This window comes from Nomascus leucogenys, chromosome 22a (genome assembly GCF_006542625.1).
Source record: "Nomascus leucogenys isolate Asia chromosome 22a, Asia_NLE_v1, whole genome shotgun sequence".
Lineage (NCBI taxonomy): Eukaryota > Metazoa > Chordata > Mammalia > Primates > Hylobatidae > Nomascus > Nomascus leucogenys.
In genome coordinates this window covers 62766152-62783034 of record NC_044402.1, presented here as the reverse complement: position 1 = coordinate 62783034, position 16883 = coordinate 62766152, and the positions used below count along the sequence as shown (strand labels likewise).

Genomic DNA, 16883 nt, shown 5'->3' with positions numbered 1-16883 from the left:
CAGACCCAAGGCACTCCAGCCCCTTTCAAGAAGCTTGCACTTTCTGATATTTTCTCCATCACTCTTGCCTCCTGTGATAGAGGAGCTTTGGGCTACTCCTTAGCAAATCATTCACGGATCGGCAGCAAATCTGCAACATATGGAAATATTTGCCAATTTTTGTCACCAGCTTTGGGTCTCAGCCAAAATGGAGATTTAGGAAAGTCTCATTTAGCATCCTCTAGCCTGTTTTTGGTTGTTTTGTTTTGTTTTTGTGTTTGTTTTTTAGAGACAGGGTCTTACTCTGTTGCCAGACTGGAATGCAGTGGTGTGACCATAGCTCACTGCAGCCTCAAACTCCTGGGCTCATGCAATCCTCCTGCCTCAGCCTTCTGAGTAGCTAGGCCTATAGTCTCAGAGGGAACTGTCTTCAATAAAATTGGCACTATCCACATACACTCCTTAAGTTTGCTGTCCACTTCTTGCCTTGCATCTCCTTTTAAGTTTACTTAAGATTGAGAAGCTGAGATCTGACAGCACCAACACAAGGTATAAAAGCGATTTCATGAAAGACCAAAGCCAGCAGGCCATTTCTATGGTGTCCAAACACTCGCTGCTCACCTGTTTATACAAAGCAGCAAGTATAGGAGCCACAAATGTCAGAGCAAATCACTTTTTCTACTAAAATCCTTAATGGCAGTGCAGCCATTAGACGTCACTAATTACCTTATGCTACAGTTATAGCTGGCATGCATCTGGAGTGTTAGGTTCAGGTGATGGAAGAGAGCTGAGCATTAGCCTGTAGCAAGCAATATTGTAGGAAGCAGAAATGATCACTTCAAACTGGCCACCAGGGAGTTGAAAGATTCTAATACACACACACACACACACACACACACAGAGAGAGAGAGAGAGAGAGAAAGAATGAGAATTAAGATTAGCACTGGTAGCCGAAGCTGTCAGGTCTAACTGAAGAATTTGACTAAGACTGCTTATAGTGCTTACGGCTTTGGGACTAATAAAAATCTGTCTTGTGGGTAAAGATGGGCTGTGAGTTAGCCACTACTCAGAAACCTGGGCCTGTACCTTGTCTGCACCATCAGGGGGCCTTGAAAATACCATCCAGTTAAGGTGTATCAAATCCATATCTATAGGCTTTGAGGGTATTTGGGACGAATAGGTAGAGAAGACTTCTCTAAATGTTGTCTCCAGAGAATCCACTTGGGTAAGTGACTCCTGAATATCCTGCTGGCACATAAGTTCATTTTAAAAAGCCAATTTGAGTGCTTTATGTGTACCATGAACTTAGCATTCAGTATCTCTAAATCTCTCACCACCATTCCCCGCAAAACATGAAACCCTTTTGACACAGATGAGCAAAAAGACTCAGAAGGGTTAACTGCTTGAGTTCACCTAGCTTCTCACGGCAGAGCAGGACCCAACTCTACAATGAAGCTTGCCGTGCATCAGAACCACTCACCTTCACCTCAAGCAAACATTTCCTCTTTCTCACACCCCATGGGTGTCCTTGACTAACTGCCACTTGTAACGCCATTCATCTTTTGAAATCTCTCCAAAGATGGTTCTGGTAAACACAGCAAGCAGCTATAGGCAACAGCAGCCATGTAAGTGACACCAGCAATCCCCACTATTACTAATACTTGGATGTCTTCTAGTCAGCACCAACATATTTGTTGGCCTTTACACAAACGAAACCCCATTTCCTCCAAGCTAAATAACGTCACAGTACAGCAGGCATCAAGGATGATGTGCTTGTTTCTGGAGATTCCTACCCACAAACCCCATGTTAAGAAAACCCCTTTTCCACTTTACTATTAAAGATTCAAATAAAAATATGCTTATTGCTATCCAGCACTTGACATAACTGACTCTCCATCCTTAATTCTAATTCCCTAATTCATATCACAATGGACAAATACGGATCAAGATATATAAGAAATGACTAATATAGTGAAAAATATTAGACATGAGGGCTAAAATTCATTGCAGACTCCTCTAAGCAAACGTAAATATCCATGTTAAAAGCATCACTGTATAAAAGCACGTCAAGGAAATTATGAGACAATTCTGATAATTTTCTGCCTTTTATTGTTATTTCGGAAAATATTTGATCATTTGTTCCAAAATGTACATTTAAAAAATCCATACAAAACTGTAATTTGTTTTAAAACCAGACAGAAACAGTGGAAAAATGATTTTGAAAAAAAGTTCACCAAAAGTAAAAAGACACCCCTCCCCCCAACCCTTTTACATGAAAGCATAAATACGGCAGGTACACATTTTCCTTGAGTTCCTTGTTGAAATTTGGTCCATATGAACAGGCTAGAGTAGAAAACAGACAATCTGTCCACATTTGCATTATCAGTTGCTCAGGGCACCAGCAGCCTTAGTTCATCCTTCAGATGTTTTTTTAAACAGAGGAACTAAAAAATGAGGTTTACAGTCTCATCACATGAACACTCAAATCTGTACCCAAGGAAACGGTGATATTATATTTACTATCACAGCTAGAGCCTATCAGGTGAACAGGGCTATCCACCTGCGGCTGTTGCTTGGCAAAATATCCTTCCTCTCCACGTGAAGAAGCTCTAGAATGCTTTTAGGCAGAGTGACGGTGATGTCATGGGCACCACACCAATCTTATTCCTGGACAGTGACTTAAGCCCCATCATGAGAATGGTTTTTTCCTCTTCAACAGATTTTTTAAAAATAGACCTCTAAGATGATGCTACATGTTCTAAAAGAGTGCCACAGAAACCCACCCAGGATCACGAGAATGACAACAACAAAAGGAAAGTGGCTATTTCTTGTCTAAGGGATGATGACTACCCCTCCCATGGGTCCCATTTCTCCCCCAGTTGCAGGTGTTTTAAGGGACAGAAAGGCTGTGGAAAGGACCACTGGCTGGGAGAGTTATTGCACAACCCGGAAGAGTGAGAAAAACGTGGGCAGGCAAGGGGCAGGGGAGAGGGTTGCTGCGGCTAAAACAAGGTAACACTGAATTAGGAGCTGGAGCAGTTCTGCAACAGTCAGACATGTACGTGTTAGCACTTGAACTGGAGACTGGGAAGTAAACGTAAACACCTTTATCATATAAACTTTGGGCTGAATGGGAAGCAAAATAGACCAAAAGAGGTTACGGCAAGTGGGCCTTTTAAAAAAAAAAATCTGGGGGTGGGGAAAATAATGGAGAAGCAGAGCTTGCTATGTGGGGCCAGAGGAGAGTTTTCGAAGTGGGGGCTGGAAGCTCTGGGCTTCCCTTAATAGGTATGCTTGTGGTTGGGCCACCTCACAGACTTCCACAGCCACCCAGCTGGGCCAGAAGAGAACTGACACAAGGGAGAAACCAAAAACAAAACAGAACACACCACAGACTCTAATGCTGGGCAGCGGGGTTAGAAACAAATGGGGCGAAACTGTCACAATCCGTGTCCCTTTTATAGGTAACTGTACTGAGGTATGGGGTCCTTGGCTGCCGTCGAGCCCTGGCAGCTGGGGGCTGGCCACGGAGTACAAGTGAAAACCACACAGCAAAGTAAGGCACTTATTCTCACACACACACGGGCACGCGCGCAATCTGCTTGGGACAAAAAGTCTACAGGGGTTGTCAAGCACAAAAGGCTACATGGAGACTGCAAATCCCAATGCTCGTCTTTATAGCTCTGCCAGTTCAGGGAACTCCATAAAAGAATGAGGCAGCTTTCACTGGGGAGAACTGGTCTTCAGCCTTTGCAAGGTGGAGCTAACACTCATGCGAGTAGGGGGGTAGAGAGAGAAGTTGGTAGTCTTCCTCACTGGGACAACCTTGGGCGGGAGAGGGATCCTATTTAGGTTTTCCAGTCATCTGACAATGACCTAATCCTCCAATAATCCCTAAAGTCCTCTCCTGAGAAAAGGAACCGTAAGCTCGGAAGGCAGAGCGAGGGAGGAAGAGCACTCCACTGTCTTGACTCAAAAGCTTTCAGCATTCCCTCTGTTAGAGGAGAGGGCTTAGAACATCAAGAATTGAAGTTTGTGCACTTGTGCCATAGGCCCTTAGGCGGAAGAATTAGTTACGTGCAGACTTCCCTACCTCTCACACCAGGACTAGAAAAAACCAACGAGGAAGGCTGAAGCATACAAAGGAAACCCAAGCCAAGGCCTTTTCTAGGCACAAGGCAACCCACTTCCAATTAAAGCATCCATGGAAGATAAGAATTTTGTTGTGGAATCCTGGGATGAGATGCACTCTTTCACCCAACCTCGTATTAGCTGCTTAGAAAAAAGAAGGGGTACTGACAAAGGAGGTCCCAAAAGAGACCCCAGAAGCACACACCCAGCCCAAGCTTCAGGGGTTCTTAGGGTCCCAGGGTTTCTGGTCAAGAGGAGGATCTGTGAACACGGCCAGGGCAGAGGTGTCTATTGGGGTTTCTTAAATGTTGGGAAGTTAGGCCTTGGGACATGAACAGGCAAGTTTCTCAGCAACCATTTTGGTCTGGTGGCCCAGACACACATAGGATTAGAACTGACTCGAAAGGGAGGACAGCAGCTCCCCCCTGGCTCAGCCTGCTCCCCTCTCGCCCAGAACCATCCCCTACCTTCAAAAGGAGCACATGCAATTTATTAATAGTGCAGCTATCAGCACCCGGATGGTAAAAATAACTCCCATCATCACTGCACCTCCAAGGAGGGGAGCAGGTAGCACGGATCCTTGGTCCACCGGCGCCACCTCCCTCTCCTCCTACTGTGTCTGTTGGCTTCCCCACAAATGTTAGTTAGCCAGGGCTGTCAAGAGACCACAGTTGCTGAGGTAGGTTATGTCTTTTCTCCTGCTCTTGGTGGATGGTGCTGAGCTCTCAAGCTTGGAGGTGTCTGGCAGAGCCTTCACAAATGGCTTGGCACTTTGGGGCAGGAGAGAATGCATAAAACTGAAGAAAACAGCCAAAGTGGCCAAAATTAGAACAAGCTAGCCCAACACGCTCATAGGATGAAGTGGAATTATTTCAGCTCTGGCAACAGTCTGTGTCAACCTGCCAAAGACTTGGCTCTGCTGTGAAATAAATGTGCCAGGGAGGGTGGCGGAGGGAAGGGGGTGACAAAGTACCCTACAGCTACCCTCTAACCACCCCCACCCCAAACATCCCTGAAGCCCAGGCTGGCAAGATGCCAGCCCCACTCATGGTCTTTTTTTTTTTTTTTTTTTTTTTTTTACATAAAATAAACCCTTAGCACACCCCTGTCCACTGGGAAGCAGAGCCTAAGTTGACCCCAGCCACTGGGCTGGTGGGACCATATCCAAGGCATGATGTACTGGCAGCACAGGGAGCTTGCAAGAGACAGGGACATCAAGTTGTGGCGTCTCTGGCACCCAAGTGTCCTGGGACAGACCAATGGAAACCTACAGGCATGAGAATGAGGGTTGCTTGATGGCAAGATTTCAGCTGCTCTGCTCACCACTACCTCTCCAGCATCTGGCACAAAGCAGGCACCTGGCACATCCCAGCATGCCATACATATCTGTTGAAGCCACAACTCAACAGTTTAACCTGGGCCCACCTGAGAGGCCTCCTGCATGTAAAGCCCTGCCAATGACACACCCTGGAGAGCACCCAGAATGGGTGTTCTATAATGAGGGAGGAAGGTGGGCTTAGGAGGCTGCTGGCTGAACACGCCATTTGCAGTTATTAGGCAAGGTGGGGGGCCTGAACTCAATTACAGCCTCTTTCAGGGCTGTTTGACTGAAGTGGCTAAGGGATCCCGTATCAGGTCTGCTGTGTTGAAACCAAACTGCCTTTTTACCATCGTTTCTGCTGTGCAGCCCAGAGAAGTGTCAGGGAAGGAGAGGGAGAAATATATATTTTCAAAAACACTGTCTCACTTCCTAAGGGTAATCAAAAGCAACCACGGGTAGCTCTTCCCATTTCTGCAACCTTATCGTACAGAGGGATGTGAAGGCCTCCAATGGCGTTAGGAAACAAATCCCTCAGTTACTGGGAAGCTAAAATTTATCTATGATGTAAGTGACTTGGAGAAGGGGAGTTGCCTTGATGAAAAGACCCATTTCCCCCTTTTTGAATCTAAATCCAAGTTTTGGTTTCTACTGTGATGTCAGAAAGATGACCAGTACTCCAAATGACACTACTATTCCTGCACCTACCAAGAACTACTCCCCTTTGCCTCAAAACAGAGTTCGGAGGTTCTTAATTAGGACTTTCTTTTGTTTTTTTTAGACAGAATTTCGCTCTTGTTGTCCAGGCTGGAGTGCCATGGTACAATCTCCGCTCACTGCAACCTCCACCTTCTAGGTTCAAGCGATTCTCCTGCCTCAGCCCCCCGAGTAGCTGGGATTACAGGTGCCTGCCACTACGCCTAATTTTTTGTATTTGTAGCAGAGATGGAGTTTCACCATGTTGGCCAGGCTGGTCTTGAACTCCTAACCTCAGGTGATCTGCCCACCTGGGCCTCCCAAAGTGCTGGGATAACAGGCGTAAGCTACTGTGTCCGGCCGTAATTAGGACCTTTTTAAAGCTGAACGCCCCTTCTAAAAGTCCTCACAAGGCACCATAAGGACTTGGAGGCCTTGTCTTCAGGTGGAGGGGAGGGGAAAGGATCTGTGAGGGAAGGGGCCAGAAAGGCACCTATCATCTACCCAGAGAGTGACTCTCAGTCAGTCATGGTTTCATGCAGTCTAAAATGCTGTAGTTGTGCTCAAAAAACGACAATTCCAAAGAACACTCAACGAGGGCGGCCAGATGAACAGTGGTCCAAGTGACCCTCCCTGGACACCAAGGGACCAGCATGGGGCTGAAGCCCTTGAGGCTTAGTGTTTCTGCAGCTAGAGATGAAGTCAAGGTAGTAAGTTTGGCCCCTGACGGGGCTGGCTGGCTCTGGAGGTGAGGACCAGCCTATCTCAGGCAGGTTTATGAACTGCTGTTTGGTTTGGTTTTGAATGCTTGTGAATGGCTGAAAAGACAATGGCGACTGGGACTGCTGGAGAAAGGCCTAGGTCGACTCCACTGTGGGTTCTGCCACCATTACCTTTCTGGAGGCACCTGCTGCGCAGTTTGCTCTGCTCTTGCTCTAAGCAGTGGGAAGACGTGTCTCCCCCACAGAGCGACAACAGGCTGGCTTCCAATCCGTGGCCAGCCACTGGTAGGAGCTCGAGTCACGGGACCCAACCGAGTTCACACCATCCTACTGGATTGAGTTGTCACGTCCCAAAGCCAAATGCCTTGGCATTTACAACAAGCAGTGGCTGCTGTGCCTCAAGATGGTACATGCAGAACTGGAATCATATATCTCGTCAGTTAATCGGCACCAAGGAGATTATGATCCGAGAGGGTCGCTCTCTCTTCTTGCCCATCCACATGAGGACCACCAAGGGCCTGCTACCAGCCCCAGGCTTCTGACCAGCAGGCCCTGGGGGACCGAAGGACAGGACTGCAATCTTAGCTCCCCTCCCATTGTAAAAATCAGACAGAAAAATTGCAAGATAAGGTGAAATTAGGAAGTAAAAAGGAAAAGCAGCAGCCATGAGGCAAGAGACAGAGCAAGCAAAAAGGTGCCAGCCATGGGCGCCTGGCATTCTGGAAAAGCCAGCACAGGACAGGAGTGAGGACAGGAGGTGGCCTGAGGGGGAGAAAGAGAAAGATTTTTGGCTTTATTGAGAATGGTTTGTGGAAGAATAAAAGAAAGCCAAGAAGAAGAAAAGTGAAACGCCCCCTCCCCCCCATTGAAAGACAGGTTTCGGCTGTTTGAGACGGAGCATCACAGGCAGGAAGGAGGAGGCAGGGAGGGGGCCTGGGCTCCTCGCCCCCTGCTGGGCCCCCACCAAGAGGATTCCTGTTCTTAGCACTTTGGCCTTAGGGAGACTTGAGTTTCTTAGTCCGTGGGGAGGTTCCGTTCTCTGCCTTCACCACTCCATTTTCATGGTAACCTGGGAAGTGGAGAGAGACAAGCATACATGGTGTTTCTGCTGAAGCTAAGGCAGAAGAGGGGAGGGTGGGGCCAGGCCAAGGAAGGGGCCCGGGCAGCCCAGCTGCTATACGTGGATGCACCAAAGGGGAGCCGGGCTGCAGCCTTGCACAGCAAACCCAAGCCAGCAGACGGCTCCCAGGAGGGTCCTGTCTTCCCCAGGGTCCTGGACTAGTGGCTCTGTTTGAGAGGCTTGGTCTCTGACTGCGCTTTAGCAGGAGGGGCCTGGGATGACACACGGTAACTCAGCAACAACAGAGGCCAGCCTGCCCAAGCCTGAGGCTGGATACTCGCCGAAATCACTTAGATGCTGTCACTGTCTCACTGTCCTCAGTTCCTCTCAGGCCCCTGCAAGCCATCAGCCCATTTCCAGTTCAGCGAGAACTCCCAGGAGCAGTGGCCACAGAAGGGAGGGGGACAAGAGGCTGTAGGAACAAGGCCTCGCACGGATGCCTGACACTCCTCTGGCAGAAAAATTGTGCTCTATTGTTCAAAATACCTCCGTGCGCCTGCTCAAATTCAGAGGTACTGGCTGCAGTCTTATGCCCCATACCTCCCCCGCCAGCCAGGCCTGACTCTGCGACACACCCAGCTGTGCGCGTGTCTGGTTCAAACACACATAAGCCTTTGCCAAGCAGGTGGCCACCTAGAGAAAAGCAGGTGAGTCAGAAAGCAGCGCCCAGTGCAGACAGGCCCCCAGGCTGGGCAGAACGTGCGGGGCTGGCAGGGCCTGAGGACCTGCTGAAGGTGGGTGATGACTGGAGTGCGTGCAGGGGCCAAAGATTAGTGTCCCACCCCTACCCCCCACCTAGCACTATGTCACTGTGAGTCACTCTTGGAGACAGAGGAGGAGCCAGCAAGCTGGGAGGCAGGGGCAGGCTAAGATGTGGAGCAAAAGGGCAGGTGAGGACAGAGGCCGCCGTCCGGCACTGAGAATGGGCGGCGGCGGCAGCAGCAGCACTTGGCTGGGGTCCATAAGCCACCCTGAGGACACACTTCCTGCCAGAGTTCCCCACCCAGCCACTCCCGGCCCCGTGGTGGCTAGGGCTCCCAGCCTAGTTAGGGCCAGCCCCACCCACAGCCTGTCCCTGGCCAACACCCAGCCACGTGCCAATCAGGGAGCTAGAAGCCCCAGCCCTGAGGTAGGAGTCAGGAAGGAGAAGCTGGCAGGATTGGTCTGGGAAGCGCCCAAGAAGCCGGGTGCCTTGGCTCCTCCCACCCATCCCAGACAGACTTCCCTGGCTCCACTCTCTGCCAAGGGCCCTGGCACTCACCAGATTCCCTCTTGATGAGCCTGGCTGGTAGTCTGGGTGTAGCTGGGACTCTCCGCTTTGCACTCTGCTCATTCCAGTATTCCCGCCAGTGCCGCAGCTGGGAGTGGATGAAGCGCCACATGAGCCAGGCCTGGGCGGCACACACCAGCAGCAGCACGCAGAGCCTGCAGAGGGGCAGGGGGTGGGCTTAGGCTGGGGCTTCGGCTCACAGCCTTGGGGCTGGGTTGTGCAGGGGAGAACAAGGGCCAGGGGCCCTGCAGTTCCCATGGCTTATCATCTCCACCTTCACCACTGGCCCTCTTCCATACCACCACTATCACCAGGAAGAATGTGTGCTTCAGTCAGTCTGTGCTCCAGCACACATCACATGTGCCATGGAGACGGGAAGGAAGTGGCGACAGACGTACGGCCAGCTCTACAATCACGCTACTCCCATGACGAGGGAGGGGGTCCATGGCTGTGTCTCTTTTGCGCCCATTGCACAGAACAAGACTAATGTAAGCTCCACAAATATTGGTAGAATTCAAATGAATTGAATTTCTGGAAGAGTGGCTTCTCATTTAAACATGTCACTTAAAAGTGGAGCAACTGGACAAATCACTCTCCTGGGCCTAGGGGCTCCGGGAAATAGTGGCTTCCTCACTGCCTTTCTCGCTAGTACAGGAGGTCACTGGCCAAGCCATTGAGCACATGGTTTTAAGGCACCCACACGCAAGAAGAAGAGGAGAATGATATCAACACACCCAGGCGACTGGGTGTGACGCCTCTGTGTGCCACAAAGTGCCAGACAAATGTAAGGGATTCCTATTTGGACTACGGTCTGAGCAAACCAGGACCAGGGGGTGAAGATGGTTTGGATGGAACCAGAGGCTGCTATCTCTTCTCCCCTCAGGCCTGATATCCAGAGATTTCCAAAAAATAACAACATGTGGGAGACTAAAGGGTCTGCGGCCTCCAGACCTTCTGCAGGGGCTGTGCCAAGTTCAGGAGGCTCCTTGTGGTACTCAGGAAGCCCTGGCTTATCACCTTGGACTTCTGCTCGACTCACCTGCAAAACAAAGTGTTGAAGTTCCCTTTCTCGGGATCAAATGCCTGGTTTTCCATGCGAGCCAGTCCAAAGCCAATGGCCAGCACGGCAAGGGTGAGGATGAAGAGGCGGGTGACCCCAAAAACAGCAGCCCAGGCACTGAACCTGCTCACAGAGGCAGAAGAGGGATGTCAGTCTTGAGCGCCCTTGAAGGAATCTTCACCCACTTCTCCAGAAGAGACCCCGAATGGGAAGAGGATTCAAGGGTGGCTGGGGAAAGTGCTTGAGGGACGAGATATCTAAAATCAGATGTTCCAGAAAAAAATAACGTGAGGGCACCACCTGCAGGTAAGTGGGCAGTGTGCACCCAAGGAGGGACCCTCCAACCATCCGGGCCTCGGGGGAACCCCTGCCCAGGCCTCTGAGCAGGCCAGCCTGCAGCAGCCCCACTTACAGTTTCTCATTGTTTTCATCTGCAAAGTAGAAGAGTCGAGCCGTGTGGAAGAGGAACTCAGTTGAGTACTGCAGCAGCAGCAAGATCAGGCCCAGGCGGCTCAGGCTGGGGGTGGGAAGACTAGACTTACATTCCCTCCACGATGCTGCATGGAGCAGAAGCCATTGCATCTTGGCTCAGGCTGCCCCGGTGCCTGGCTGGGCTCTGCTTTCCACTCCCACTTTCCCTGGCTGGCTCTGCTCCATCCTTTAGGATTCAGTTTAGCTCTCGCACCTTTAAGACATTTTTCCTAATACCGACCCGCTGGCCGTTCAGCTGTCCTGTCTCGGTCGGATGCCCTCGCCTGCTCCCACAGCAAACCTGGCATAGGCCCTTCACAGTACTTAGCACCTTGCACTCATCACCCAGGCTGGAACCAAGTACATAAAAGGTACTCAGAACACATTTGCTGAGCTCTGAGTATAGGAATATGACATGTTCCTGTTGTCTGACTTTCCATTATCTAAGTCTTCACAGCTCCGAGGTAACATGCAGAAGCAGCAAGTGCTCCTTCTGTGTGGTCCTGCTCATACATTCTTCCCCAGTCCTCGCCACTGCTACGGTGACAGTGCAGACTGGCTTCTTAGACCCGTTATGCATGTGACACATGACCATCCAACACAAGGGCAGAGCGGGCATCACCCCACAGCCTTCGGCCCTCAAAGACCCATCCAGGAATTGATGCTGCTACAGGCCACCAGAGACAGGAGACAGAGTTTGAGAGCTCCCTCCCTGCCTCAATCTTACTAATCCAAGTCAGTCATCCGCACAGGATGCCTGCCGCAAGGACCTAGTCCAACGCACCTCGGGATTTCCAGGCACCTCGGCAGAAAGTTACACACAGTGAGCTCTGTAAGTGCCAGTCTAGAGAAAGTGTGGGGTGCTCTCTTTTACTGCATGGATAACACTCAGCAAAAGCCCAAATTATCAATGACACAGCTTATTAACATCAAAAGAATTCTTTTCATAAAAGAGGCTCTTCGAGAACTAATATGATAGCAATTCTTTCTGCTTCTAGAACAACCAAGAGAGACCTACTCTCTATGTCATTATAAACCAAAGGGAAGGGAATTCCAGGGCTACAAGCTCTAGCAGTTTGCATTGGACACTGTGAGGTAAGAGCCCAGCTTTGGGAGGCCTTCAAGCCGCAAAGCCATGGTTCAAAGGCCAGCATCCATTGGAAGTCTTCCTGGCTCTCTGTTGAACGTCTTCTTCTGCGTTGCAGAGCAGATGATACATACCTTGTGATGGTGTTCATCACTCTCAACTATCCTTACTTATGTCTATAACTGTCTCTTCAGACTAAGAATGAACCACTGAAGATAAAGAATCTTCCATTACCATCTTTGTATTGCCAAGTCTTAGCATGGTGCTAGGCACGCAGAGGATGTCAACAAATGCCTGATAATTACATGATTGTGTGGACAGATGCATGGACATAAAAGGGCAAGGAAATCTGGCTGGCTCCATGCTCTCACTCACTTTAAGAGGTATGCTCCAGCAATATGCACCAGGTACAGGCAAATATACTGGAGCTGGCGGGGAATTTCCTCCTGGAAACAAGAGAAGCAGATGGTAAATTTGCTAATTCCCTAACTGAAGATTCAGGGAAGGGGGAAAAGTGCAGGGGGATGAGAGAGGGCCAGGCTCCTCTGGGCTGCTTTAACACACAGTCCCATGTCCCACAAGTCCCATAGTCCCACTGCACCAGGCTGCTGAAATTCAAGGGCATTCAGGTCCATTCCCAAATTCCAGCAGCCTTGAGTCTAGTGTCAGAGGGCGAGGTTTGGATTGAGAAAGAAGAGACAGGGACTGGAGAAGAGGGCTCTTGGAAATAATTCGGAAGGAAACTATAAAAAGTAAAAATAGAAAAAAGACTATGGAAATGGCAAAGACCTCTCCTTTGACATCTATAAGATGAGAGTTAGGTTTCCTCCAAAGCCACAGGTCTGGTGGAAGAGGCAGGCAAGAGACTGACACTGGTGGTCAACTACCTGGCACTTCTCCAAGAGATGACTCAGCATGTTGGTCAACCCCCAACATATTCCTATCACCACCCAACACTCCATGCTTCTGGAGGAAAGGAAGGGAGGTACCCCTGGGAATAGCAGGAGGGGAGTGGCCAATGAATGGCCTCCAAGAAGCGGGAGAAGTGAGCACTCACCTTCCGTACCTTCTGGAAGTATAGCTCAGGAAGTGCGTGCAGCCAGTAGGCCAGCTGGCATAGGTAGAAAAACTTCACCTGGAAGCTGGAGACAAGGGGGCAAGTCACACGGGCAGGATAGAGAAAAGTGTCCCTGCAGGCGCTGGCCAAGCACAGGAGGGAAAAGCATGGGCCAAGACTCTGCCTGTGAGGAGCCGGTCCAGGAGCAAGGGAGTTAGGCCAGTGACCGCTGCACCCTGAGCCTGGGACCCTGGCTTCTCCGTTGGCCTGTGCCTTGTTCCACATACAAGACCACTTAAAGGACACGGAAAGTCCACAGAAAGAAACAAACATGATTAAAATAGTGCAGAGGAGGAAGAATCCTTCAGCCTTGAGGAGGGAGCTGATTACAGAGCACTGTTGATAGAGATAGGGACCAACAGATACACTGACAAAACAAAGGGCTCTAAGTAGCAAGGGAAGGTTCTAACTCAGCCCTACATCCTTTGCTATTGTCGCTCTTAAAGGTCTCGGGAAAGGCAGCCAGGCGTGGTGGCTCACGCCTGTAACCCCAGCACTTTGGGAGGCTGAGGCAGGTGGATCACCTGAAGTCAGGAGTTTGAGACCAGCCTGGCCAACATAGTGAAATCCCGTCTCTACTAAACATACAAAAATTAGCTGGGCGTGGTGGCAGATGCCTGTAATCCAAGCTACTTGGGAGGCTGAGGCAGGAGAATGGCTTAAACCCGGGAGGCGGAGGTTGCAGTGAGCTGAGATCGCGCCATTGCACTCCAGTCTGGGCAACAAGAGCAAAACTCCATCTCAGAAAAAAAGACAAAAAACAAAGATCTCAGGAAAGGCAAAGGGTGGCCTCCTGAGGGAGATGGCCCCGGGTATTGCCTTCGGGGTAAACTGCCCTCTTGGCAGCACTATATGAGGCAGAGGACGCTGGCTCTGACAGACCACCAGCCATGGCAGGCCAGAAGGAAAGACACTCTATGGATGTCAGGGGGTCGCCAAGAAGGTAGAAACCCAGAGGGCATTATGGAGGGTGATGTTCTCCTTCTCTATCTGTCTCATGCAGTTGAGGCACCTCCGTGATGGGAGCCAGCACAGATGGCATTTCATCTGGGGATTCTCTGGTCAAGCATGCTGAGAAGAAGTGGCTTCCAGACAAGTCTACCATCCACAATAGGCTCAGGGCATGATCTGCTCGTCAGGCCAGCTGGGCCTGTGGTGTTCTGGCCACACTCCGCTGGGAAAGGAAGGCAGTGGGCCCGGTCGCTCCTCCCTGGGGCTGAGTCAACAGAATACTCACGGGAGGTGCACATGCGGGTAGTCTTCCCAGAGGCTTCTTGGGTTTGTTAAGTATCCTTCCTGCAGTGGGCGAGAAGAGAGACCATTTAGAGATGTGGACATGAGACCTGCTGGGGCCCTGGGACCGGTCCAGGGGTCAGGGATGCATCCAGCCCCCACCTGACAGAAACAGGAAGGAACAGGAAATGTGAAAACAGAGAACTTCTCTGTGTGGGACCCCTGGCGCTTGGCTGGTTTCTTTACTGTGGAAGAGTCATGCTGGAGTAGGAAGGGCCACGCTCTGAGGTCCAAAGACCCACATCTGAAGATGAGTCTGACAAGCGAATTATTAGTCTTGCTCCTCTGAGCAAGCTAATTAGTCTCCCTAAGCCACAGCTGGCTCATCTGCAAAACAAAATAAAAATACCCACCCTCACAGAGTTATTGTTGGAAATGAATGGGACAGTTTATGTGCCAGTGTCTAGTCCTGTGCCTGGCATGCAGGCGCTCAGGAAATGCCTCTATAATGAATAAGCAAATGAACTCTAGAATCACCACTCGCTGGAAAAATGAAAAGCCTTTGGCTTTTCACATCCTGCTGAATAAAAAACGTGGCAGGACCCCATAGGCCTCACCATGCAGCTGGACTCTGACACCTACCACACTGTGTCATTACTGTCAGTTGTTTCCATTACTCTTGCAAGTCCCTTCACACTAGGGCCTTTTCTTGCCTGTCTTTAGAATTCTAACATCTAGCCCAGCATCTTATATGGGGTGGGGGTGGGAACATGAAAATCCTTCCATCACAAAACATCTAGAAATGCTGGGTGAAATCTAATGAATATTCTTTTAAATGCAAAGAGCTGAGCTCACAGTAAGAAAGGGAAACCCCCTGGGACCCAAAGAGAGAGGGAGGCTAAAAGGCAGAGCAGCAAAGTGACACTGTAGCAGCCCAGAAGGCACTACTCATGGACCAGGGTTTTTGTGCCCATGTGAGAACAGAAGATGGTGCCTTGGGAGGTGGAACCCAAGACCCTTGTATAAGACCAGGACCTCTGAAAGGCCACAGTCTCAGAGAAAGGAAAAGACTAGAAAGTGTTTGCTGACCAACACAGGGAAATGAAGATGTCTGCTCAGCCCATACTCAAGGTGAAAACAAAATCATTTATTCTAAAAATATGCAACCTCAGGTTCACTCTGAGTTTGGAGGTGAAATATACTACCTGTGTGATCCAAAAGCCACCAAGATAAGAAATTAGAATTAATAGTGTGGTGGGCCAGTGATACCCTAGGGACATACCCTCATCCAAGGATGCTCAGGATTCCCACAGATAAAACCTTGCTAAAGATGAATTTATAATCCAAGATTACGAAGCACGGGAAGAAATAATCTACCACAAGCAAGAGTCAGCTGACACTACGGGAGTGCAATAAATACCTGTTGGTTGAATGAATGAATGATGAATGCTTTGGGCAATTTCTTTCTTCTGAAGAAAGGGCTCTTACTTGTCACTCAGAGAAGGCAGAGCAGATTAGATTAGGATGACTTCATTTTAGAAATGGGAAAATGAAAAAACAGATAGGAAGGATCTCCTGAAATAAAATAGTTTTGTTTTGTTTGTTTTTTTGATACGGAGTTTTGCTCTTGTTGCCCAGGCTGGAGTGCAATGGCACGATCTCAGCTCACTGCAACCTCCGCCTTGCAGGTTCAAGTGATTCTCCTGTCTCAGCCCTCCCGAGTAGCTGGGATTACAAGCATGCACCACCACGCCTGGCTATTTTTTGTATTTTTAGCAGAGACGGGATTTCACTATGTTGACCAGGCTGGTCTCAAACTCCTGACCTCACTTGCCTCGACCTCCCAAAGTGCTGTGATTACAGGCATGCACCATCGTGCCCAGCCAAGATAGTTTTTCAGTAGCACAGCTGAAATCCGAGTTGGGCCACAAACCTTCTGGTCCAATAACTTCAGGCTAGGTTGCTTCAGTAAATCAGAAAATCAGCTGAGCTGGTGGCTTTGATGAGAAGGCTGAGAACCTCAAATGTTCACACTGGGATTAAAGGCAGAGGTTTTACAGTGCTCAGAATGAGGCCAACAGGGTTTAGTAAGAAGCATTCTAGGTTATTGTCTATTAGGATCTTTAGTTGTATTTCCAAGTGAGGGCCGATCCACCCACCTCTGAGTCACTAAACGCCCTGTGACCTATCAGCATGCCTTTCGGGTATAGTCCACAGCCCTAATCCCACAAACTTGGGCCTCCATGAGCACAGTAACCTGACTGATAAGTCCAATCGGATACGTGTATACCACTGTAGTCACAGTCACCTGGATTAGAAGGAAATGATCTCACTTTGAACTTACATGGCCTCATTTCTAATCTCTTCTCACTACCACTGCCCTCCTCTCTCCTCCCTGGGTCATGTGCCGATTGAGGAATAAAAGTGGATGAGGCTCTCGGGTGGTGCCGTGTGTGGCGGTGGTGACAGTTGTGAGCTCATTCCAATACACTGCTTCTGTCACCTCCACCCGCCCCCTCTGTCGCACATATGCCTACCTTCATCAGCTCTCCTGCCCCTGGCTACCTCATTCCAGGGACATCAGAGAGGTGAGAATGTCTCTTCCTAGAGGAAGCAGGAATGTCCTTAGCAGGAAAAATGGTACTTCTGAAACTGAGGTGGGAGAGAAAGTTTTGCCAA

At 49.7% G+C, this 16883-nt stretch overlaps 1 protein-coding gene across 1 annotated transcript in view; it reads right to left on the bottom strand.

The window, feature by feature from the left end:
• Positions 1 to 2068: 2068 nt before the first annotated feature.
• The window catches only part of TRAM2 (translocation associated membrane protein 2), an 80216-nt gene continuing 65401 nt past the window's right edge, over positions 2069 to 16883 (bottom strand). The window contains exons 5-11 of the mRNA XM_003254155.4: positions 14209 to 14267; positions 12912 to 12996; positions 12230 to 12300; positions 10709 to 10813; positions 10276 to 10419; positions 9228 to 9391; positions 2069 to 7915 (exon numbers count right to left, since the gene is read on the bottom strand). Coding sequence (XP_003254203.1) covers positions 7842 to 7915; positions 9228 to 9391; positions 10276 to 10419; positions 10709 to 10813; positions 12230 to 12300; positions 12912 to 12996; positions 14209 to 14267 — 702 coding nt within the window. The 3' untranslated portion in view covers positions 2069 to 7841. The remainder of the gene's footprint in view (positions 7916 to 9227; positions 9392 to 10275; positions 10420 to 10708; positions 10814 to 12229; positions 12301 to 12911; positions 12997 to 14208; positions 14268 to 16883) is intronic.